At 35.9% G+C, this 26,851-nt stretch overlaps 2 protein-coding genes across 3 annotated transcripts in view; one reads left to right on the top strand and one right to left on the bottom strand.

The window, feature by feature from the left end:
- Positions 1-17,423, top strand: part of FAM98B (family with sequence similarity 98 member B) — a 34,762-nt gene extending 17,339 nt beyond the window's left edge. Inside the window, exons 5-8 of the mRNA XM_019725518.2 lie at positions 2,710-2,790; positions 3,375-3,491; positions 11,496-11,663; positions 13,777-17,423. Coding sequence (XP_019581077.2) covers positions 2,710-2,790; positions 3,375-3,491; positions 11,496-11,663; positions 13,777-14,136 — 726 coding nt within the window. The 3' untranslated portion in view covers positions 14,137-17,423. The remainder of the gene's footprint in view (positions 1-2,709; positions 2,791-3,374; positions 3,492-11,495; positions 11,664-13,776) is intronic.
- A 140-nt stretch (positions 17,424-17,563) lies between these two features.
- The window catches only part of RASGRP1 (RAS guanyl releasing protein 1), a 76,285-nt gene continuing 66,997 nt past the window's right edge, over positions 17,564-26,851 (bottom strand). For both annotated transcript variants that reach the window (XM_074327920.1, XM_019725514.2), the window contains exons 16-17: positions 25,357-25,733; positions 17,564-20,216 (exon numbers count right to left, since the gene is read on the bottom strand). In XM_074327920.1, the coding sequence (XP_074184021.1) occupies positions 20,082-20,216; positions 25,357-25,733 (512 nt within the window). In that variant the 3' untranslated portion in view covers positions 17,564-20,081. The remainder of the gene's footprint in view (positions 20,217-25,356; positions 25,734-26,851) is intronic.

The raw sequence follows: 26,851 nt of genomic DNA, 5'->3' as shown, positions 1-26,851 counted from the left end.
ATTTTGGATACTGCTCCTGCAGGTGCTTTTGGATCCTTGGTTGCCATTCTTACGCCCTATGTGGGGCAGCGGATCCATGAAGTTCCATTGCCATGGCTACGCTGGGGGATGTAGTGTGGGGACAGAGTCCCAGAAAGCAGTTTCCAGGCTCTTGGCCTCATGGAAAGGTGCTGACTCAGGTAGTAGATGGCCATCAGCTGTGACTGGTTGCCCATCAGCTGTAACCAGTGAGCCAGTTAGCCACTGATATAACTACTGTGGCTATGCTGGTCGGTTGGTTGGTTGGCAGGCAGGCAGAGAAGCGGACGGCAGGCTGTGGATCGTGTGGCTCCTGCTTCCTGTGTCTCTAACCCAGCCGCCAGCGAGAATATACTGGTATGACTCCCCTATCTGTGGCTCTGTGGGTGTTCCTTTTTGGCCTCACGATTTCCTGCGTTCTTGTGTGGGGAGCGGGAGCTGAGACCCCGCATGACAAATAATATAATATATATAATATAATAAATTATACAATATAATATAATATGATATCATATTATATAACATGATATTCTATATTATGACATAATGTATAATATATAAGACTGGGTTTTATATTAATTTTTGCTCCAAAAGACGCATTAGAGCTGATTGTCTGGCTAGGTCTTATTTGTGGGGAAACACAGTAGGGAAAAGGAGACTTAAAATTTCTATAGTGAGGGAGGCTTAAAACTTTTGTAGTGAGGGAGCTCTCCCACATCAATTGCTTTCACACGTTCATCCCAAAGAGGCTTTTTTCTGTTTATGGATTTCAGCTAGTATTAACAAATCCCCAAACCTCTCTTTACCCTCCTTCAAGCAGACTATCACACCTGTGTTCAAGGGCTGGCAGGCTAATTATAAGGTAGTTGATATTGTGATTATTGTGGCTAAATATTAACCTCAAAGAACTTCCTTCTCCATTCAGTTCCTATCACAAGCAAAACTTTTCATATTGTCTTTTGTGTGTAATGTGTGCAGAGATTTTGTCACCATTGGGAAGAAAGTATTATTTTATAACTTGAAGTTGTTTAAATGTTAATCTAAAGTAATTATAGTAATATTAATAGCAAATACATAACATTTACTGTTCTAAATGTTTGTACCTGTGTAACAACTCATTGACTTATTAGATCCCCTATAATGAGGTAGGTACTGTTATCTACAGCAGCTACATGAGGAAACCAAGGTACTGAAAGATTTAATAAATTAGATAAGCAAGTTGCTAAGTAGAAGTGGTAGACCTGAGGGTTGAATCCAGGTAGTCAACCTCCAGAGTCTGTATATTTTTCACTCCCTCACTGTCACAAGTAATTCTCAAACTTATTAAAATTGTTATCTAATGTTGAAATCCTGGAAATACAATTACATGTAAGAAATTGTAAGTATACATTCAAACATCCCTCTTGAGTGAGGAGTTACAACTAAAACTTTTAGTAATATATGAAATAATCAAATTGAAAGTATTTACATACTTGGGGAATCTACACAAAAGGCATATTTTAAGAAAATAAGTTAATAATTTTTTACAATATGTTAGAATTGTGTCAGTAATTGTATTATTGTAGAGGTAGATTTGCTATGAAGCTAATAAAGCCTAAGCTTTAGGACCCTTCATTAGCACAAGTTCTTTCTAAGCTAATTTTTAAAAAACAGCTTTCTCAAGATATACATACCATAAAATTCACCCATATCAAGTGTGCAATCCAATAAATTTTAGTATATTTGCAGAATACCATCATCAAAATCTAATTTCAGAACATTTCTCTCACCCACAAAAGAAACCTTGTGATTTACAGTCACTCCCCATCACCACCACCAGTCTTCAAGCTAATTTTGTGTTCATAATTTTTAATTCTTTTTGTTAAAGAGTGCCCCCAACATTAAATAAACTTCATACCCCTCAAAATCTGAACTGCCCTGATTGTTTTCCCTAGTTACCGTATAACTAAGAAACTGTACATATTTCATTGTTTTGAAATATTTTCTTTAGATAAGAAAGGATTTTCCAGTTAGGAAGGGGAGCCCAACTTAGTCATTTTCTCAGTCATTTTCCTCAGGATGTAAATGATTGTTGGAATGACCCCTGACGTTGCTAAAGCAAAAGAGAATGCCTAGTATCTTGTTCACCAAAATAAAAATGTTTCAAGTCATTCAAATTAGTGGCTTTGCAAAAGGAATGAAATGTGTATGTGGTGACCAATTGAGAGGGCTTGCTGTCTTATGTTGTCTTGCTGAACAATGAAACCACAATACTTACAATTGGAATGTGTACGTCATACTTAATTGAGAAAAATCAATGTGCTCATCAAAGGTTTTATTAGTATCCCTTCTGAGAATTTACCAGGATGTAAGAGAGTGCCATCTGAAGAAGAAACTCCAAATTTATTTCACATAAAAACATACAGAGTCTCATAGTACAACCTTTTAGTAGCTACTTCAGTTATCTATGTGCATTACTCATATTTCTTGTTTTGGAAAAGGTGTGCTATAGCTTAAATTAGTGTAACTAATATTTGTTTGAAAAAGATATTCTGCATAGTGGTGATATTCTTTCCTAGTAAATAAAGGTATATTTTAGTCATTTCACTTTAACATTTTATTCTCTAGCATTCAAAATAACATTTTAAGCAAGAATAAGATTGTTTTAAATTAGGGATATACATTTTTACAATCTTTTATATTTACTTTTAGGTGAAAGATATTCTCTCAAAAGTCCAGAAAAATCATGTGGGAAAACCACTGCTGAAAATTGATTTAAGTCTGGAACAGGCGGTAAATATCCCTTTTATTAGTTTTTTGTGTAATTCAATTAGTGAATGTGACTTACTTTGATAAATGGACATCTAGAATTTACAATGTGTGGCATGCATTTATTATTCTGGATAATTAAAATGGATTGATATTCCAGAGTAATAGGTCCAAACATTTTTCCAATTAGATACATTTTTAAAAACCTGCCCAAGAGTATTTATGGTGCCCAGTATGTTAGCATAGTTGTGATTTGAAAAGGATAGTAGTTCAAAGCAAGCAAGATGGGAAGTTATTGCTATTTTCTTTCCTTATTGGTCCAGACTACTTAGCAAGTAGATGTTTTATGTAAATTAACATATTTGATTGAAGATGACAGTTGTAGAGTTTATATGTTTACTATCTTCTGAATATCATAAGTGTTCTGTCAAATACTCTTTATTATTTAAGTACTTTGTAAAGTCTCATGGATCAGAAAAAAGAAAATGTTCATCAAGTTCACATAATCTTTTGAATCACTGGAAAGTATTGACCTCAATTTTCAAATTTCTTTTCTGTGTAAAAAGAAAGTATGTCAAATTTATCATATTTGTTTCCAAACTCTTTAGGAACAGCTGGAAAGAATCAACGCTGCTCTTTGCAGTGAGTATGAGTGCCGCCGCCGCATGTTGATGAAGCGGCTGGATGTCACCGTGCAGTCCTTTGGCTGGTCTGACCGAGCGAAGGTGAGGCTGTTCTCCCATCTGCGTCCTGTAGGTGGCGCTCTGTGACAGCTCCTCAGGCTTTCTCATGTTACGTAATTGCCACATCTACACTTTTTAATCACTCTGCGCGAAGCACATGCCCAGGCCAACTACTGATCTTACATAATAATCCTGGTCTTGTATAAATCCCTGTTTTCAAATATCTTGATTCCCATTCAGATCTTTCACATTTATTTTAAATTAATAGACAGTGTGATTTATGCAAGGATATGCATAAAAGAAAGCATATGAGACAGTGAGATAGATATCATGAGCAACGGGTCAAGAAAGCAGGATATAAGAATAGGTACAGGTAGTACTGATGCCTGAACAAGTCTTCTTAAAAGTGTCTTAAGGCGGTGGAGTGTAGTCCAGTTGAAGAGGGGGTTGGAAATGTCCCTGCATCTCCAAATACGTATCTCTTCAGATGGCTTTCTAGAGAGCTGTCTTCCATCCCTCCCATTTTATGCCTTTAACCTGTACCCAGGCTTCACCTGCGATCCCCTGCCTCACCTTGCATCATACTCTGGAAACTCTCCAGGCAGTAAGCTGGGACAGTTATAGGAAATCATTTGCTTCCCGTTTCAGGGATCACTGTCTTGTGCTCCTTGATGTCCAGTTTCTGAAAAGTCACTGGTTAACATGGGTTGGCTGGTTTTAGATTGTTTCAGGTGGAAGGGGAAATCATGCGCGTGTTAACTCCCCGCTGTCATCTTTATTACATTGGATTAACTGCGCAGTTCTTCTGCCCCATGTTGTCTTACCTGGGATACATACGCAGCTTCATTCAGCTAGTGCCTGGGCTGGGCTGGAACATCCAAGATGCTTGTCTCACATGTCTGGGTTCTGTCTGCTTGGGTGCTTTGGTTGTCTTCTCGGCTCTGATGTGGTCTCTTCATGTGGTGTCTTGTATTGGTTTCCTATGGCTGCTGTAACAAATTACCACAAGCTTAGTGGCTTAGATAATACACATTTATTCATTTATAGTTCTAGAGATAAGAAGCCCTAAAATGAAGGTATTGGCGGGGTTGTATTCTTTTCAGACATTTCAGGGGAGAGTCTGTTTCCTTGCATTTTGTAGCTTCCAGGTACCACGTCTGTACCTTGGCTCTGGACCTCATTTGCCATCTTCAAAACGAGCAGTGTAGGATCCTCCCATCTTTCTTTCTCTGCTTTTAGTGTCACTTCTCCTGTCTCTGACACTCTTGTCTCTCTTACAAGGATCCTTGTGATTGCACTTGGCCCACCCAGATAATCCAGTGTAATTTATCCATCTCAAGATCCTTTATCACATCTGCATCTGCAAGGTAATGTATTCATAGGTTCCAGGGATTAAGATGTGGACATCTTTAGGGGCCGTTATTCAGTTTTCTGAATGTCTCATCTTCCTTCTAAGAGGATTTTATTTTTTCTTGCATTGTGTTTCTCTATCATATCCTGCTTCTGCTTTTTCTTTTTAGATGTACTTTTAAAAATCACATTGTCTAATGAGTTCTCCATTTTCTGTATACTTTCCCCTCCAAAAAGCTTCTATCCTATTGCAATCTGGGCTGTTTGCATGGCTGTCCTTGGCTACCCCACTATGTCCTGGATCCCTTTCATTGTTTATTCCCTCATTCTGCTACAGTAAATCCACAAATAACTTCCTAACAAAGAATACATAGGAGTGATTTTTCTGAATCCTTGCATTGTGAAAATATGTATATTCTGCTCTCACATTTGATTGATTGGGTAAATAGAGAATTCTAGGTTGAAAATATTTTCCTCTAAGAATATTGAAGGTATTGTTTCATTGTTTTCTAGCATTTAGTACTATTGTTGAGAAACCTGATGCCATTCTCAGTGCTTTTGGATGACCTTTTATTTTTCTCTGGAAAATTTTGGACTCCCTTCTCTGTCCTTGGAGTTCTGAAATTTCACAGTAGGTGTCGGTCTGGATCTTTTTTCATTCATTGTGCAAAATGCTAAGTGGACCTTTAAATCTGTATATTCTTAGCTTTTATGTTTTCCTTTATTAATTTCTTCCCTTTCATTTTCTGTGTTTTCTCTTTCTGAAATTCTTTGTTAGTCAGATAGTGGACATCACAGATATATCTATTAAGTTACATTATTTATTCTTTTATACTCTCTTTCCCTTTTTGATTCACTTTCTTGGACATGCCCTTGGTATTGAATTTTTGTTTCTGCCATCTTTTCAGTTTTCAGAAATTCTTTTTTATTCTTGAGTTTTTCTTTTTCATATATTTTTTCTTATTTTATCAATATGCTATCTTCTTGAATGAGGATGAAAATTAAAAAAAAAACACACCTTTTTTGGTCTTCAATTATTTTTATTTTCTCCTGGGTAATTGTTTGTTTGTTTTTCTTGTCTTCGCTCTTGTGGTGGCTTTCTTCGAATGCACGATGGTTACTGATTGTCCGTATTGAAGAGCAAGACTGAAAAACTGGGGAACTACAGTCACTGATTGAGATTGTTAATACGAGACTTTGGAGCTGGCTCCTGGGCTGTGGGAATTCCTAATGCTGACTTGTAGAACTCTTTTCTCTGAAGCTGCTCATTTTTTCAAGAAGGGAAACCTCATTTTTTCTATAGGCTTTTCTTTACTTGGTCAGGGGAGGAGGAGTAGCAGCAGCATGGCACCAGGGGATGGAGAAATAGACTGTTCTACAAACAGACTGAATGGACCCCTATTTTTGGCTCCAGATTTCATTTTCTGAGATGTTGGTTCCCTTCTTATCTGTATCCTTCTTTTCCATTCTCTTTGTTTTAGTATATGTATGCCTTTTTATAATTTAGTGTGGTCATTGTGATTCATTTACCTTGAAATACTCCCTCGTGTGTATTTCCAAACACCTGGCAGACAGATACGAAAAATTGAAGGGTTACTAGAACAGGGTTGCTGGTGAAAACTATTATTATTTCAGGGAACATTTTTTATTTTTTTAGCACATTAATAGAATAGCTATAAGGCACAGTTGAAGACTACCACTTATGTTTTTTCTTTCAATATTTATTCAGCATCTCATGTGTCAAGCACTGTGATATACCTGGTTCTGGATGAGCATTTCAGTATCCTATATGATTAAGTATAGAACATTTTTAGACTATTTCTGTATCTGTAATAACTAATCAGCTCCTCAGACGGTAAAAGCCTATTTTTCTTCTGCATGTACACAAGGATAAACTCCAGAGATGAGTGTGTGTCCATGTTATTAGAGTAAGTCTTGTATGCAAGGAGCCCAGATGCCCTAAGAGCTGTGAGTTACCAAAGAAATAAATGACATGCTTGCTGACCTCAAGAAATTCAGTAGAGTTCAGTTGTATGGAGGTTAGTTTTACTGACCTCTGAAAACTCAATAGAGGTTTATATCAGTTTAACCTGATAGAATTTTAATGAGAAAAAGGAATTTAGGAATAGAACCCCTGTGAAAGATAGTGTATTAGAAATGTCTTAACATAGTAACTGAAAGGATGTTTTCAGTGTTGGCCTTAAGTTTACAGAGAAATCCATAACAAATGAGTTTTGACATGTTCTTTTCTTTGAATATTCAGGGTGGCATGGATTTATGGGCATGTTGACTCTACTAGTCTTAAACTTGGGGACTTTGAGAAAATATGTCTTTAGGAACTATCTTAATTTATCTTTTCATCTTGGTCCTTTTTTCATGTTTCAGGAAAAGGAGGTTTTGTTTTTGTTTATTTCTCCTTAATTTAGAAAGAATTTTTAAATATGGTTTTCTTAGACTGTGGGTCAATTTAGGCCTTTCATTTGATCCTTTTCAATTGATTATATGAGTATATGCATTTACCCTAGTTTTCTTATTTAATTTCATGTAAATTTAACATATTAGGTTGGTGCAAAAGTAATTGTGGTTTAAAAGGTTAAAAATAATTGCAAAAACTGCAATAACTTTTGCACCAGCATAATGTCTTTATCATTATCCCATTATTTCATGTGTCTGATATTGTTGAATGACTCATTTTAAAACTACCGAAAATGTTATCATATAGATATACTCTTAATTGACATTGAGATTTCCTTTAATTCCTTGTTTGACCCTTTAATGAAATCCTTAGTAGCTAAATTTTTGTACATGTCCATGACGTATTCCTAAATTTTTTTTTAATTGAGGTATAATTGATATACATTATGCTAGTTTTAGGTGGTACACAACATAATTGTTTGATACTTGTATATATTGCAAAACGATCACAACAAGTCTAATTAGCATCCATCAGTTACAGAATTTTTTTTGTGATGAGAACTTTTAAGATTGACTCTCTTAGCAACTTTCAAAGATACAATATAGTATTATTAGCTATAGCACCATGCTGTACATTACATCCTCATGACTTACTTATTTTATAACTGTAAGTTTGTATCTTTGACTCCCTTCACCCATTTCACACACCCACGAACACCCACTTCTGGCAACCACAAATTTGATCTCTATAAGTTGGGTTGTGTTTGTTGGGGGTTGGCGGGGTGGGGTGGGGGGTGTCTGTTTTTAGATTCCACATAAAAATGTGATCATATGGTATTTATCTTTCTTTGTCTGACTTATTTCACTTAGCACAATGCCTGCAAGGTATATCTATGTTGTTGCAGATGGCAAGATTTCGTTCTTTTTTATGGCTGAATAATATTCCATTGTGTGTGTGCGTGTGTGTGACATTTTCTTTATCCATTTATCCATCGTTGGACACTTAGGTTGTTACCATATCTTGGCGATTATAAATAATGCTACAATGAACATGGGGGTGCATATGTCTTTTTGAGTTAGGGTTTTTGTTTTCTTTGGATAAATACCCAGAAGTGGGATTGTTGGATCATGTAATAGTTGTATTTTTAATTTTTTGAGGAACCTCCATACTGTTTTCTGTAGTGGCTACACCAATTTACGTTAAACTCCAACAGTGCACAAGGGTTCCCTTTTCTCCACAGCCTTGCCAACGCTTGTTAATTGTTGATTTATCGATGATTTACCCATCCTGACAGTTCTGAAGTTGTAGCTCATTGTGGTTTTGATCTGCATTTCCCTGATGATTAATGATGTTGAGCATCTTTTCATGTACCTGTTGGCCATCTTGATATCCTCTTTGGAAAAATGTCTATTCAGATCCTCTGCCCATTTTTTAATCAGATTTTTATTTTTGCTGTTATATGAGTTATTGATATATTTTAGGTATTAATCCCTTATTAGATATATGATATGTAAATATTTTCTTCCATTCAGTTCGTTGCCTTTTAATTTTGTTGATGAAGCTTTTTAGTTTGATGTAGTCCCACTTGTTTATTTTTGCTTTTGTTGTGTTTGCTTTTGTTGTCAAATCCAAAAAGTTGTTGCCAAGATTGATGTCAGGGACCTTACAGCCTATGTTTTCTTCCAGGACTTTTAAAATTTCAGGTCTTATATTCAAGTCTTTAATCTGTTTTGAGTTATCTTCGTGTATGTTGTAAAATACAGGTCCATTTTCACTCTTTTTCTTGTTGCTGTCAAGTTTGCCCAACACTGTTTATTGAATAGACTGTCCTTTTCCCATCGTATATTTTTGACTTCTTTGTCATAAATTAATTGACCATACATATGTGGGTTTATTTCTGGGGTCTCTATTCTGTTCCATTGATCTCTGTGTTTGTTATTATGCCAGTACCATGCTGTTTTTATTACTGTAGCTTTATCATGTATTTTGAGATCGAGGAGCATGATGCCACCAGCTTTGTTGTTCGTTTTCAAGATTGCTCGGCTATTCAGGGTCCTTTGTGTTTCAAGTGGAATTTCTTGATCAGAGAATAGACATGATTTTAATGCTTTTGATGCATACTCCAGAGTTACCTTTCAAAAAGATCGTATACCTTTGTTAGTATGGTTACTCTGGTTTCTTTTTTTCTACTGTTTTGCTCATATTAGATAAGACTGTGCGTGTAATTTTATAGTTTGCTTTTTTCACTGACTTTATTATGATCAGTCTCATCTCTATCAGATATGACTTCAATACCCTTTTGAAAATTAATTTGTAATTTATTACTTTTGGGGATATAATTACCATCTTAAAGTGTACAACTCATTGGTTTTTAGTGTATTCACTGTATTCTGTAACCATTACCACTATCCAAGTCCAGAACATTTCCATCATTCCAAAAAGAAACATGCATCCATTAGCAATCATTCCCAATACCCCCTCCCTTGCCTGGCAGCCACTACTATGATCTTTCTGTCTCTGGATTTGCCTGTTCTGGACACTTCATATAAATGGAGTCATACAACATGTGGCTGTTTGTGTCTGGCTTCTTAGCATAATGCTTTCAAGGTTCATCCATGTGGTCTTACATAACTGTACTTACATTTCACTATCCTTTTTATGGCTGTGCTGTATTTTATATAGTGATGCCATAATTTAACTCTTATTTTATACCTTTTTTCCTGTGTAATACCAGGAATATTCATATGTGTAATTGTTATTTATGAATTTCAAAATGTATTTTTATGATGGATTCCTAAGTGGAAATTTTCTGTGTCAAAGGTTATGACTCTTAATGCTCTTGACTCACATGGCCAAATTGGTTTTTTTTGAAAATTGATATAAATTTAAACTCCTATCAGTAAAGTAAATGAAATTTTGTCTTTAGCCTCTTTAATATTTAGAATACTATCAATTTTATTGTGAACTTGATGGTTAAAAAAGACTAAATTGTTTTAATTTGTATATTTTATTGGGTAAAGTGTAACTTTTTTTCATAAGCTTATTAGTCATTTGAATTTCCTCTTTTTTGAAATTTCTATTTGTGTCTTGTCGTTTTTTCCCCTTAGGGTCTTCCTGTTTTCCTTTTGATTGAGCTTTTTATATATTAAGGAAGTTAGTTAGTTGCTTTATTTGTTGAAAATATTTTCCCCAGTTGTCTTTTGATTTCTTTTTTATGTCTTTCGGTGTGTAGAAATTGTAATCTTTATAATATAGTTAAGTTTTTCAGTTTAAAATAAAACCTTACACAATGAACTCGTTATTATATTTGGAATTCCAGTATGGTGTACCTTATTATATTTAGAAATAGCCAACAGCTCATTCCAGCACCATTTAAAAAATAGTCCATCCCTTTTCTCACGGACCTTTGATGTCCCCTCTATCATTTATTGCATTCATACATTTATGAGGGTCTGAATTGCCTGTTTTGTTTCATCAATCTATGTTTTTGTTCTCCCCAAGTTCCATGTCATTAGACTGAGGTAGGATAGTGTACTGTTACCTGTATACCTGTGCTTGGCAATCAGGTATCTCTTTATTAGTAAGTGGGCAAAACTGGGATTCTCTCTCTTTTTGGAGAAACTGTTTAAGCTTTCTAAGCCTCCTTTTTTTTTTCCATCTGCAAAAACAACCACTCTAAAAGGATGTTTTGAGGATTAAAGAAATGACTATTAAATGAACAGTATTCTGGCACATTAAATAAGTACTCAATGAATGTTAGCTGTTAAGACAAGGATGATAATTTCATATTGCCTATTAATATCTAGTAGAACTCTTCTTTTTCAAAATTCTTTCAGTCATTCTTACATATTTAATTTCTGGATTAACTTTAGATTCCTCTTCCCTCCCTGCACCATCTTCTCAAAAACCATTCCAATAGAATTGCAGTAAATCTAATAGTTAATTTGGGGGAAAACTGACGATACTCCTCCAGAAGAAACTTGGTATTTCTCTCCATTTATTCAAGTTTTCCTTTTGTTTTTATAAGATTCACTAATTTTTTTTCCTTAAAGGTCATGTATGTGTTTTTGGTAAAGCTTTTTTAAGGTTTGTCTTTTGTTATAAATGGAACCTTTTTTGGTGTTACTTTTTAAATAAGTTGTTACTGGTAGTTGTGCATTCTTTTAGCATCTGTTGGTCTGCTTTTTTCATTCTACATACAGATTATCAGATATTTGTGATTTCTATTGCTTTTTCATTGACATATTCTTTGGTTCCTTTCCCGCTAACTTGTCATTTAGGTGAAAACAGATGACATAGCAAAAATTTATCAGCCTAAGCGTTATGCTTTGTCACCCAAGACAACAATTACATTGGCACATCTACTTGCTGCTCGTGAAGACCTATCCAAGATCATTAGGACAAGTAGTGGCTCCAGCCGGGAGAAGACAGCGTGTGCCATTAATAAGGTTGGTTTTTCGTTCAGTACAGTAGAGAATGAATTCATAATATCCCCGTTTGGGGTTTTTACAGATTTCAGTCCATTTTTCTTTTGTCTTTGTGAGCTCCTAGAAGAGAGTGGTAGAGGGGCGTCAGTCCATGTTGGCTTAGTTATGTTTTGTGTGTTCATGTTCATTTGAATTTCTGTATTCATAAATTAAACCAAAGTTTTATCTGAATTAGAGGAATTAAGAATTGTTTTTATCAATAGCTTTAGAAAGCATTATTTGTCTTTCCAAGAATGGAATCATTCTTTGTCAGTGAAAATCTGTAGAAATCATTTCAGGTACTGACAGTTTCCTTATATCCTTGGTGTAAAGGGAAGAGTACATACTTTGGAGTCATACAAATCTAGGTTCCCATCTTACCTCCCTTCATTTACTTGGGCAAATTGCTGAATCTCTTGGAGGTTCCATTTCCTGATTCAGAGTATAGGTAGATCCATTTCTCTGACAGTGGATTTTAACATGCTCAAAGAGTGAATTTTTACCTTAACAGCAGCAATAACAATAAAGTAATCTAGAATGTTTGTCAGCTCAGATAACATTTAGAGCACTCTATTGCAAACTTTACTACAAAAGAGCAAAACAATCAGAAGTAAGGGATTTGAGTAATTTAAAAACATTGTTTCTTACTCAGGGTAGTAAGAAAGATATCCTTGATATAGGATACTTTATCAGAGGGATGGTTGTATATAAATTTGATTGGCCTAATTATTGCTCCATTAGGCACCAGTGTTCATGCTTCCCTACTTCCATTTTAGATCAACCTCTTCTATTTCCTAAAAGTGTTCTGCCTTTAAATACGTTACTTAATGTCTTGCATCAGGTTATGATCTAGTTTTGCTGGATCAAGAGTTTCACTTCTTTAGGTGAAATTTCCCATCTCTTTTCTTAGTTTATAATTTATAGTCTGATTATTTAAGGGCAGTGTTATGATCAGTTCTTGGAGCAGTGTCCCCCATATACCCACCAACATGACATGTTTGGTGGGGAGACCAGTGAGAATAACAACCAAGAAAAGCTATCTTTTGGATTTGGTAATTAGGACATTATTGCTGACTTTAAAAGAATTTTTATATATTTCGAACCTTGCCCCACAGTGAGGATGTTGTACTTTCTGTCTTTCATTTATGACATAAATTTCTCAAACATAGTTTTGATTAAATGATCAAGGGAATTAGAACCTGATTCATAGGTCATTTTGTTTGAGGCAGTTACTGTTTTACCTTCTTTTCTGAAAGAAACTAGCAGGAAGCTATTGGCTTCCCCTTGGCAGTGGGGGGGCGGGGGGGCCTGTTGTCTGTCTTTTTTCTGTTCATGGGCATATAAAGTAGGTCCTTTCTGCAGAAGGTCAGGGACGGAAACCAAACTTTCCTGGTTTATCCTTCAAAGTATTGTAAAACATGGTTAAGGAAGTATATCAAGTCTTTATTTTCTTTATAATAATATAATAATTAGTATCATCATTGAAAGTGAGCTTAAGTTTCTCATAAGAAAGGAATAATTCATTGAGAATCCTTGTATCTCCTTGAAGTGATGATACCTTGGATTATAGTTATTATACTTATCTTTGACTTCATTACATCCACGTTATCATATATATTTCATACTTTGTTGAAATAAAATGTGCTTAGAAATACAATCTTTTATTGGATAGTCTATTACCAAATCAGTGGCAATGGAAAGTTCAGAGTTTCTGTTGTATAAATGGAGGTGAATTTACTTCATGTTGGGTATGTAGTTTATGTATATTGAAAATGTTTTGCTAAAAAATTTCTTAGCGTGATGGGTACTAGGTTTGTTGCAGAATCTGGTAAACAAGAGAAATCAACACGCCCTTAAGTTTCAGAAATGTTTCCCCAGATTGTTTAAAAATAATACCACATTGTGAAGAAGTTGTCATACATCACATTTATATTTTCAGTATTAATTCATACTGTCATGTCTGATACTTTCATGTCCTTAAATATTTGGCTTCTGTTTCTTTATTAGAACAGTAACTTCAATATCACTGGAATCATTTAAGTAAATTTTAACTTTTAAAATATTAGAAACTGAAAGAAAATGTTTCTTCACACAGGTGCTGATGGGAAGAGTGCCTGACAGGGGAGGACGGCCAAATGAAATTGAACCACCACCCCCTGAAATGCCACCTTGGCAAAAGAGACAAGACGGCGGAGGAAGGGGTGGTTGGGGTGGCGGGGGTGGCGGTAGGGGAGGTGGTGGAAGAGGTGGCTGGGGAGGAGGTGGGGGAGGGGGTGGGAACTGGGGAGGGGGTGGGGGAGGGGGTGGTAGAGGAGGAGGTTTCCAAGGCAGGGGAGATTATGGCGGGAGGGGAGATTATGGTGGAAGAGGGGGCTATGGAGGAAGAGGGGGCTATGGTGGAAGAGGTTATGGAGATCCGTATGGAGGCGGTGGTGGTGGGTATAGAAGATACTAAAAACTACAAAAACTAGATAGCAGTGCTTACTTCTTAATAGATACATTAGGTGTTCTAAATAACATACTTGAATGTCATCTTTGAGGTAAACACCATATTAGATTCTCTGATGTTATCATTCTTGAATTAATATGTAAGAGCATTGTTTTATACTACCATTTGATCTCTTAGACAAAGTGATGATTTTTTCCATATTCTGTGTACCCTTGAGCATGTTATGTCTTTAAAAAAATGAGCAAAACTATTTTTAAAAATGTAAATATTTATTACCATCAAACTTGGAAAATGGAAAGTATTTTATTGTCATGATGGAATTTAGATTGTTACCTGTATTTTATTCAGGTTTGAGACACATAAATAACCCTACTGTAATTAGAATATTGCCTCATCTGTATTCCTGTGGCTGTGTTTTGTATTTGTTAATTCTATTTTACAAAATAGGGAAAGGTACTGATAGTTTTGTTCAATAGGTAGTTGTCATGACTTGGTTTTTTCTTTTATAGGAAGCGATTCCTCTGGCCAGGTTTCTGTTAAAGTTCCATTAATTGAAGCCTGAGTGTGTACTTTTTGGTATACATATTTGATTTATTTTCCAACTGGATTTGAAATCTGCAATTTTGTTTGGCTGACAAAGCAAAGTTATATTGGGGTCAGGATTATTCTAAAGGGACAAAGATGTACCAATTTTACATGATGATATAAAAAATATTCCTATAAATTGGTTTCTTCATCCTTTGGGCATCATTTTAGGTATCGGAATATTAAAAGGCAGGCTGAGATGTATTACGTAGGATTGAGCAGTGATTTCCAGTTTCAGTCGATCAGAGGTAGGGCCAAGGCATCTCTTGGTAATTCTCATTCACATCCAGGTTTGGGAAACACAGAGCAAGGGAATGGTATATGTGGTTTGATGGTTGAAGCAGTCAATGGCTTAGGGATCAGAAGCTGTGAATTCAAATCATAGTACTAGGCCATTTAGCTATGGGCTGAAATGACCAGAGATCTCAAGGGTTGATTTGTCCTTATTTGTCAATGAGGAATGTGATACTTGACCGCCACTCAGGTTGTTTCATAAAGACCTAAGTACAAGTGAAATTTGTTGAGAATTTATAGTGGGCCTGTTGTTTTACTGGTTTAAGAAATTGGCCAAGTAATGCATTTTTCTCTTAGTATAGAGAGTTAGAGAAAAAGAGATAGCCACACAAATTTTTTCATTTCCCACTGTAAAATCTATTCTGAAGTAGGCTTCCGGTCAACATCTATGCGTAACAAGTTTCTGTGCTCTAAACAACTCAGTAGATAGAAAGATGAGTACCAGTGGACACATGGTCTTTGATATTTGCCAGTTTTGTTGTTGTTTTGTTTTACATAAACCCTGTGGTGAAATTTGAAATAATGTTAAAACTAAAAGTAAATGTACTGTGTATACTGCAGTCTTGACCATGTATTTTTCAAGCTAACCCTGCAAAGAAATTTGTTCAGGATAGGAAAACAATTTTTTTTGGTTATTTGTAAACTTAGATTATTTTTATTATGTTTATAGTTAATGAAGAGACTTAATTTCATTTGTGAGAATTGCAGAAAAATGTTTTCCATAATTAAGGAAACAGCTGTGAACTCTGAAATACAATATTGAAAAATATATAAGCAGAGACCACTGGAGTAATATTTCAAGTGAGTTATTAGTTAAAACAGAAAATGTTCATTTACATTTCTGCTTCATTTCTTTTCGGGAGCTTTAATTGCTGATACAGAAAGGGTTTACAACTGCCTTCAACTTTTATCACTAAAGGGTTATGGCAAATAATGGCAGAAACATTAATTTATCAATTTCCATAAGATTTCTTTGTACCTTCATAGGAGTGCAGTTGAATTTTCCACTCACTGTAAATCTTACCTAAGTTTAGCACTTGCTACTAGAATCATGTTGTAGCTGGAGCCACACCTATTTATACATTCCTATAAACTTCACTTGAATCAAAAGCTGAGTGGTTTAGGCAGACCCTAATATCTTATTCTGTAAGCTAGGATTTTCATGATAATCTTTGTTCATTTGTAGAAGAGTGCGCTGAGCAATAAGGCAATCATGTGAAAGTGTTTTACAAAATAAGTGCAGTGCAGTTGTAGAGCATGATGCCTGGCACGTCACTGCTTCCTAAAGCCCAACACCATTTTCTCTGCCTCTGCATTCCTTTTTGCCTGGTCCTCATTTTCATTTTTTCCTATTACCTTGTTGTCCCTTCCCTTTTTTCTTTTTCTTGCCTTGGTGTAGCCTGTGGTATCTAATAGTATATATAGATATGTCTTTACTGGGAGTTTCTGGATTAAAGAAGGTAACTGACCTCACATCTGGATCATATAAAAAGAACATTAAGTCCTGTCCGTACATAACCACCACACCATTACACATAAGCTGTCAGCAAAAGAACAGATCAAGTGTTTTCTTTGAATCTATTCCCTGTGTTCTGCAGATCAGGGAAAGCTTTCCTCACTAAACAGAAAAAAGTTTGTAATTTTTTTTTTCTAGTAGGATTTTTACTGAGATGGATTTAATTCTATAGAACAATTTTGAAAGATTTAATATCGCTACAGTTTTTGGTTTTACAAAGAACAAAACATTTTAAACCAAAAAAATTGCCTATATTTGTGTGAAAAGAAGGTACAATAACCCAAAAAAAGGTTTGTGACCAGAGAATGTTCTGATAGGCGATACTGTCTATACCTTGTAAGGAGCCCGGGTAGAGATCTTTGGGATGGGAATTGGGGCTGGAGGAGGAGAGGCAGTTTAATCTCTTCTTTAGGTTTAAGTTGTCAGTGTGACTTCAGTATTTTGTGTGAAGTATTACGAATTACCCAAATGATAAATACACCCACATCCAAATATATTAAGATGCGTTCCGCAGTGGAATTTGAGTGATTGGAATTTGTCTCTTCTTCTGGTTGAATAAAAGTTGGCTGGGGATTAAGGGAAAATCATGGCTATCTCTGTTCACTGTAAATAATCTTGAGCACAAATGAAGTACTCTGGGTGGTCTACACTGGATTGAACCATCCTCTACTAATCTCACCCACAGCTTCAAAGTTTCTATACTTGCTAGTTTCCTTAGAACTGTGTAAAGACGAAAACCACTAAGAAATGACAACCTCAAATTTGGCTCCTTCAGTGTTAAGTATCTATAAACTTAATATTTGGGATCACTGTAAGTCATTATGCAATAAGATGAGAAGAGGTTGAATATTTCTGTACTGTTATTTTGTCATGTTATTAAAAAATGTCTAAGAACTTACACTGAATAATTAGTTGCTTTGCTTTTCCTTCCAGGAAAACTGCTTAATAGAATAGGATAGGGGCGTGGTCTCAGCTGTGGATTATAGTCAAAATTCAGGCGACATATTCATGAACTAAAAGAAATACAAGACATCTATGTTGTAGGGATCCTAATGTCTTTTATCATATAAATATTACACAAAGAAAACTTACATTAGGTATAAAAAAAACTTTACATTCTATACATTTGTCTTTCCTTGCAATTCTTTTACATAATACATCTTTAGACAGAAATTCACATATAGTCAGTAAAAAGGAAAGTCAATTACCAAAGAAAATGAGACGTGACATTGCTGTTAACAAAACAAAATTTGTCCTTGTTTTGACAGATAAATATATGCCCAAACTTATTTCAAGTAAGTACAAGACATAAAAATTTGTATCCTAGGCTTGATAAACCAAAAATTTGTTCCGTATTATTTTTGGAAGATTCCACTAATCCCATGTAGCTCAGTGCAAATAATATTAATGTACACACTATACTTCTTTGGCCCTTGCTGGACTGTAAAAACCTGTGATGAAACTGCTGCTTCCTATCCATTTCAGTGATAAATTCTGGCATGCTTGAGACCCTGTAACCATGTTACTTTGACTAATTAAGGGGACTGTGACATTTTGAATTCCTGTAGATTACAGATTATTTACATAGAAACTAACCTGGATGGAAGGTAAGAAGAATGAAAAAATTTAATTGTTACATGACTATTCAAAGAAATTGAGCGGTACCAGCTTTGGTCTATATCAGAAGAAAAGAATAATGAAGAATATGAATTTTAAAGATTATCATGAACTAATGTTCCATATAAGGTAAGTAGCAAAGTGCTTCTGTAAGTTTCCATACCAGGTGGTGGACCTCAGCAGCCCGCTGTGCGATTTTTGAATTTGGATTTAGAAAAGAGTAAGTTTGTGTGTCAAGTAATTATTGAAAAACACTAACTGAAAGCTAGTCACTAGCTTTGTCACTAAAGCTCAGTATAAGGAGGTACACAAATGGTAACTGGTCTTTCATCAAAGAAGCTTCTTAAATGGTCTGAATCCTCCAAGGAAGCTACGGTGTGTGTGTGTGTGTGTGTGTGCACGCACGAGCGCATGCACACACACGCACACATATATATTTTATATTCTGATTAAGACGTGTTGTTGGCTTTAGGTTTGGAACTTCTAATTGTTGAGATTATATTCTTGGCAGTTGGTCAGCTTGTCTATGAATTCCAAGTCATTTTGATACCAGGCTTTCCAAGCATGGAAGGTAAGTCCTACCCCCCCAAATAAAATGACCATATGAATTTTTTTAGCAAAATAATTTGACAAAGGAGTTTGTGAACAGATGCCCAGACCACTAAATGAGCCCATTTATCATTAACCTTATCAATAGATAACTCATAGGACTCTTACTTGTGACTTAGCCAAACAATACCATTTACATTGTGAGTAAATTCTTCATCTAATAACAAACTGAACTTCATATTTGTGTAAATGACTAAAAGTTGTTTAATTCACTTCCTCCATTTTATGAAAGAGGAAACAAATTTGAAGTCACATACATGCCTGCTATTGTATATACATAATATATATATATACGTATATGTACACGCTTGTCAGCTGTTATTGAAGGCTGTGATCCAATTAGCTTATTTCTAAATAGTATTAATAGTGAAGACGGTATAAGCACAAATTCAGCTCAAAAATAGTTACTTCCAAAAAAAGGGTCAAGATGGCACATGAAGCACTAAAATAAACACTTTAAAAACAAGTCATAAAGTCCTAATTCTATCCACTGTAGATGATAATGAGGACAAACATGTTTGCAGTCTGTTTATTTTTAGCTAATTAGCCAGTCATGTATGAGATGATAATAGCCATGTTTTCAGGTATTTAATTTGGCTACTTATTTTATTATGACTGTGAGACTAAAACTATGAGTTGATCTGCAATTGGATAATGGCATGTTGTTTAATCAGCACCCTCCTGCCCTGAAATTTGTGGCTGTATCTCTAGATGTTCACTTCTGCCTAGGTAGGTGTCCTCGTGTGTATGCATGAGTGTAGTGAGGAAGGAGGACGGAAAGGTTAACTGATTAGATTTGAGGTAGTGAAGTGGGAACCAGATTTGTGAAGAATGCTGGAATGTAGAGAGGTGAATCTACTTTTGGAATGTGGGTATTTTAATATAAGCAAGCTCTGGATAGAACAAAGTAAATCCCTCAGTTCACAGAAAACCCTGGGGAAGGAAGCAAATTTTATTTTTTAGGGATTTTAGTTCTAAGGAAGCAGCAGCCAGGCAGGCCACATAGAAGCTACCTTGTCAGAAAACTATAGTCATGTTTTTATCACACTTTTGCTATTCGTCCCAGGGAAAAAAAGTTTGTGGTATGAATGGTAAAAATTTTGCATCCTTCAGTTTTCCTCCCCTTTGATTCAGCTAAGTGGAAAAGAAAACAGTACCATACAAGAGGACTCTGAGGTTAAAAAAAAAGAATAACTAGCTTTTCTTTTTTAAAGTACCCTTTTTAAAGCTGGTCAACCTAAGGTTCCCTGGGTATTTGTGTCAATCGTTTGGGAACTGAGATTTCTGATGCACTCATCTACAGATTGTGGTGCCCCTTAGAGTTTCTGGGCTAAGAACAGTCACTCTTTTCCATCTGATTTAAACCATGGTTGCTTTTTGCAAGTTGGAGGCTTTCTATTTTCTTCTTTGCGTATTTCAGTTGAATCTTTAGAGCATCATTATCTGCTTTCAGGGTACTTATTTCCTAAAGGGAAAGGAGAATGAGGCATGTTAATAAAGCAGCAATGAATAGCAGATCATCACAATATCAGGAGTACCACACTTGATTGTCACTTCCCATTCACTGTGGCTGAGAATTAAAAACTATTTTCAAAACAGTTATTTTGCCCTGAATAGAAAATAACAAGTTAAATATTAAATAAGCAAACAGCAGTGTTTGCTTTTGTTACTTGTTACTCATATCGAAGATGTGAGTGCCTAAGGCAGAATAAACCATTCCTGGGCAATAGGTGGATAATGACAAAACCTTTGACTGTTGTGTAACAGGAGACCTAAACATGGCAGAAACAGTCTCTGGTTGGGTCTAAGGTATAAAAGCAGCGCCTCAGAAAACTAATGGAGTCTTGATAAAGATAGAAATTTTATCCCACACTCTAAACTGGGATCTCGTTATCTAATTTTCGTGAATTAATTATAGAGGCAGCAGTTGGTTTCCAGTCTTGACTTTTTAAAAATTGAAATCTATTTGACACATAACATTATGTAAATTTAAGGTGTACAGCACGTTAGTTTGATACTTATATATTATAATATGATTGCCACTGTAGCTATAATTAACACCTATCATGTTACGTAATTATCCTGTTTTTAGTAGTTGGAATTTAAGTTCTAGTTTCTATCGAGTTTGATGATTTTAATACAGTATTGTTTATATTCACTATACTGTACATTGTATCTCTAGGGCTTATTTACCACTCATTGTAAGATTGTACCCTTAAACAACATCTGTTCTATCCTCCCACCCCATTGCCTGGTAACTGCCATTTTATTCACTGTTTTTACAAGTTTGACTTTTTAATATTCTACATATTAATGGTAGAATGTAGTACTTGTTTTTCTGTCTGACTTATCTCACTTAGCATAATGTGTTCGAGATTCATTTGTGTTGTTGCAAATGGCAAGGTTTCATTCTTTTTAATATTCCATTGTATATATGTATCACATTTTATCCATTCATTCATCAATGGATTCGTAGGTTGTTTCCATATCTTGGCTATTGTAAATAATGCTGCAGTGAACACGGTGGTGCATTTATGTTTTTGCGTTAGTTTTTTTGTTTTCTTCAGATAAATACCCAGAAGTGGAATTGCTGAATCATATGGTAGTTCTGTTTTCTCATTTTTTGAGGAACCTCCATATTGTTTTCCACATTGATATAACAATTTACATTCCCACCAACAGTGCACGGGGGTTTCCTTTTCTTCACATCCTCATCAGCACTTACTATCGCATGTCTTCCTGACGACAGCTATTCTAACAGGTGTCAGGTGATATTTAATTGTGATTTTGATTTCCATTTCCCTGATGATAAGTGATGTTGAGCAACTTTTCATGTAACTTTTGGCCATCTGTATGTCTTTGGAAAAATGTCTTTTCTCATTTTTAAATTGGATTTTTTGTTGTTATTGAGTTGTAATGAGTTCTTTATATATTTTGGCTATTAACCCCTTGTCTGATGTATGGTTTGCAAAAGTTTTCTGCCATTCTGTAGGTTTCATTTATCATTTTGTTTCTTTTGTGCAAAAGCTTTTAAGTTTGATGTAGTCTCACTTGTTGATTTTTACTTTTGTTGTTTGTGCTTTTGGTGTCATATCCAAAAAATCATTGCCAAAACCAATATTGAGGAGCTTCTTCCCTACGTTTTCTTCCAGGAGTTTTATAGTATCTTATGTTTAAGTTTTTGATCCATTTTGAGTTAAACTTTGTGAGTCGTGTAACATAGGAGTTTTCATTGTTCTGCAAGTGTTTTTCCAGTTTTCCCAACACCATTTGTTGAAGAAACTATGTTTTCCACCTTGGGTACTATTGCCTCCCTTGTCGAATATTAGCTAACTGTACAAGCAGGGGTTTAATTCTGGGCGCTCTTTTCAGTTTCATTGATCTATGTTTATTTTTGTGCCAGTATCATGCTGTTTTTATTACTATAGCTTTGTAGTATAGTTTGAAATCAGGAAGTGTGATACCTCCAGCTTTTTTTAAAATTTTTATTATCAGGATTGCTTTGGCTATTCAGGGTCTTCTGTGGATTCATACTGTTTTGGGGATTTTTTTTTCTATGTCTAAATAATGCCATTGGTATTTTGATGGGGATTGCATTGAATCTATAGATTGCTTTGGGTAGTGTAGGTGTTTCAATAATATTCTTCTAATCTATGACCATGGGTGTTTTTCCATTTGTTCATGTCTTCAGTTTCTTTCAGCAAATTCTTGTCATTTTCATGGTACAGATCTTTCATTTCCTTGGTTAAATTAAATCTATTCCAAGTATTTTACTGTTTCTCATGCTATTGCGAATGGGATAGTTTTATTTCTTTTTCAGATGTTTCAACCTTAGTGTATAGAAATGCAACTGATTTTTGTATGTTGATTTTGTATCCTGCCAACTTTACTGAAATTGTTTATTAGTTACAATAGTTTCTTGGTTGAGTCTTTGGAGTTTTCTATACACAGACTCATATTATCTGCAGATAATGATGGTGTTACTCCTTTCTTGTTTTGGGTGTGTTTTATTTATTTTTCTTACCTAATTACTCTAGCTAAGACTTCAGTACTATATTGAGTGGCGAGAATGGGCATCCTTGTCTATTTCTGATCTAAGAGGAAAAGCTTCATATTTTTCTCCATTGAGTACAGTGTGAGCTGGGGGTTTGTTATATGTGTCCCTTGTTATCTTGAGATATGTTCCTTCTGTACCCAATCTGCTGAGATTTTTTATCATGAAAGCATGTTATATTATTTCCCTTTTGATTTCTTTGACCCATTGGTTGTTTAGATTCCATGTATTTGTATATTTCCCAGCATTACTTTTATTGTTGATTTCTATTTTCATACCATTGTGGTCGGGAAAGATGGTATTATTTCAATCTTTAAATTTGCTAAGATTTATTTTGTGCCCCATCATATGATCTCTCCTAGAAAATGTTCCCTGTGTACTCAAGAAGCATGAGAAATTTTTTGGATGGAATTTTCTATGTATGTAAAGTCGATTTGTTCTAGAGTGTGGTTCTATTCCAACATTTCCTTATTGATTCTCTGTCTATATGACCTATCCATTGCTGACAGGTGGGGTATTGAAGTCCCCTACTATTATTGTATTGTCTATTTCTCCCTTTAGATGTGTTAGTATTTGCTTAATATATTTCAGTGTTCCAGTTATGGCTGTGTATGTATTTACCATTGTTATACCTTGTAATACTCCTTTTTAACCCTTTATACTATAATTAAGTGGTTAATACACCATTCTATTATATAGTTTTCTAATTCTGTTTTTCACCTTTGCTAGAGTATTGTAGGAAAGTAGGAGATGGGAAAACTGGGGACAACAGGCAGTTGTCCAAATACTTTATTCTGTTGGGTCAGTGCACTTCTTTTTGTTTAGAGTACAAAGCTCAGGGTGAGCTTTGAATTACAGATAGATAAGTCATTGTAAGGATTTTACTTAGCGGGAAAGTGGGACTCATTGTTCTTCTAAGGTAATAATGAAGTCTTATCCCTAGGTCTCTGACAGGATAAAAGAGAGGCAGCTGGGAGGATGGTGAGAGGGTTTACGAGCTCTGGTATTACTGGGTAGGAAGTAGTCTGGACCTAACTCATCTCAAAGCTTTCTACCACCACTTCTTGCAGCAAGAAGTCATTGCTGCCAACTACACTGTTCCTTTTCATGGGCATGTAAAATGTCAATATCTAAAGCAAATGGTAGAGAGGGCACGGACTCCTGGCCCTGTGTTTTACAGAGGACCAAACAGCTCACAGAGTGTAAGAGACAGCTCACTAGCTAGTGTAGTAGATGTATCTGGGACTAGAAACACAAATCTTCGTCCCCAAGGCCAAAGTTCTTTCTGCTCCATTTAGTTCACTTTTCAAGATTTCTTCCTTAAAAGTTGCTTTTGGCAGTTTCTATACCTAAAGAGAGAGGGCTTTGTGTAACCCACATTTTGCCACCTTCTGAGTGTTTTGATTCTTAAAGCATGTCTTAAGAATACTCTGAGCAAAAGAGTATGTTTCATTCAGAAAGTCTGTTCTCTTTTCATGTGCTCCTCCTAATACTATGTTCTTTGTTCCAGGCACCAAACCAAAAGTTTCTTCATATGTGTCTCTCAGTTCCTGGGAGTGAAGGAATAAGGTAGGGAATCCTGAGGCCCTCATGCACAGTCTACTACCCACAGCACTACGTGGAATTAAGTAAGGAATTCTACTGAGGTGGATGTTGGTTTTATATTTGTACTGATAGGCCTCCAGAAACACATGGCCATCCTGGTTGTTTTGAAACAAAGACAGATAGGCATTCCCCCCCTTTAATAAAGTGAATGATAACATTGGAGCTAATATATTTTTGCTTCCCTGTCTCTAAAGTAACGCACCTGTTATTGGTAAGAAACTACTGTCCCCATGACAAGAAGTCTTATCTAAGCCAGCTCACTGTGAGCTTTGTACTCTAAACAAAAGAAGTACATGAGTAATTGACCCTATGGAATTGAGTACTGGGGCAACAGGCAGTTATCCCATCTCCTACTTTGCTATCTTTTCTTTAACCTCATTAGACGTTGTGAGCCTAACAGGAGAAAAGCAGCTCTTGGTACCACAATCATTACCATTTTATAGGATATATTAGAAGAGAGGCTTTTCCTTGGTTGAGCTATGATACTTACCATTATTATTTTGTTTGGTAGCACAAAAATCACCTGCCTTCTCTTAGGAAGATACCTAGACATCCATGAAAGGCCCAAAACATAACCATGACGAATAGATAGAGTAGCAAAGACCTCTGCGGAACCAAGCAAGTTAATTTTAAGTTCCATCTAGAAAAAGGGGGTGGTGTCGGCACAGTAAAGCTGATAGTAGATCCTGGTTTTTCTCAAGGAGCCTTCTGTGAGCAGTTTGGGGCCCTGGCACCAACGTTTTCAAATGGTACCTTTACGGCAATAAAGGGAGCCCTGTCTATCCTGTTCTACTCATGTAATATGAACCAGGGCCCCCGGAATCCTTTTTTTCCCTTTCTTTGCTTTATCCTGCTAGTAAATCAACCTGGTCTTAATCATCAGTTTACATGCCCTCTCCTGGTTTAGCCCCACTTCTCTCAGAAAGTCTGAAAAAAAGGAAGGTACCTGTTCCAGCTCTTGGTAGGTTGGGAGTCTGAGGTGATGGAGTTCCTCCTTTGATTTTATGAGGGATTCTTTATTCTCCCACTTGACAAAAGCCCGCCTTTTGTGTGAGACTGGGCTGGGGCATGGAGACGTGGGACTGGAAAGCACATACAGCGTGTCCTGGGCTGCCTTCCTTGGGGAAGTCAGCGCGAAAGTGCTCTCGGTGCCCACCCAAGGCAGCAGCTCAGTCTGGGTGGCTTTGTGGGCAACAGTCCTCCTCAGCCGGACAGAAATCTTCTGTGAGGACACTCCCATGAGCATGATGGTCCGGTCCTTACTCTCCTCACTGTGTTCCACAGCCTCCCCATTAGGGAATGTGAAAGGTCCCTCTTCGGGCGCTGTAGGAAGATACACGACAGCTTAGTTCTCTTCCTCAGAAAAGCAGAGACTCAAGATCGACACATTAGTTTCAAAGGAGATTGTTCTTACTGTTACAGGAATTCCACAGGCCCCAGATGGACTCCTTTTTTGCGCACCCGATTTAGGGGAGGAAGGGGGCTGAAATTCAGGTGCTTTGCTGGCCAAGCTGGTATTAGACTACATCCACCCTGAGGTAAGGGCGGTAGGCTTTAAGATAGACTGCAGAACATCTACGTTTCTTGCTTTGCTAAGACTCAGCAGTAATTTTAAGGTATAAAATGTTTTACATATATGGGAGAGAGAGAGAGAGAGCTATCGCTAAACTTTCTAGCCAAGACATGGGATTGGTATAGTCAAAATGGCTTCTGGACAACTTCAAAAGTGCTCTAATTAGCACTTGTAATCTGAAACAACAGTTGAAATATTAGAAACCTTTAAGTATCCTAGTGTAATTTTTTCCTAGGGGAACATAATTTAAATTAACATTAAATATTTACCCAAATAAAGCTCAAAATTATACTGTTATTTAAGCACCAGAATATTTAAATTGTTATATTCATCCTAAAATAATTACACTGTCTTTTTTAGAGGATTATTATGGGTGGTGATATTTTGTACCTTCATTTCCCAACTTTTCTGTAACATAGTTATATTCCTACCAGCCCAAATTATAAACCCTTCTATGATTTAGGTCAAATTCCTAGACATACAGAAAGCTTGGGACAGATTCTTAGGCACTCTTATCATTTTAGGAGCAAAAGGAAGAAAGCAAATTAAAAAGCAACAGAAAAGGAGCCCTTAAAATGGCAGGAAAAGTTCTAGGAGACCACAATGTTATAAAAGTCAGGAGAGCTGTAAGTTTCAAGAAAGGAAAAGTAGGTGAATGTAGAAAGGTGCAGCCCCTTTCCAGGCTTCACGCTGAGGTTCCAGACTTGTATGCTGTTCTCGGCCACTTTTTGCCCATGAAAATGTGCATTTTATGTGACAGAATTGTGGTGCCCAAAAGTGAAGTGTTACTCTTAAAATACAGGGTGTATAATATTCGGGCACGTCTTCCACAGTGGTATTTGTGCTTGTTTCTATTTAGAGAGAGAGG

The sequence above is a fragment of the Rhinolophus sinicus genome, linkage group LG03, assembly GCF_036562045.2.
Source record: "Rhinolophus sinicus isolate RSC01 linkage group LG03, ASM3656204v1, whole genome shotgun sequence".
NCBI lineage: Eukaryota > Metazoa > Chordata > Mammalia > Chiroptera > Rhinolophidae > Rhinolophus > Rhinolophus sinicus.
The sequence above is the reverse complement of the archived record's forward strand: the minus strand, read 5'-3'. Positions and strand labels throughout refer to the sequence as shown.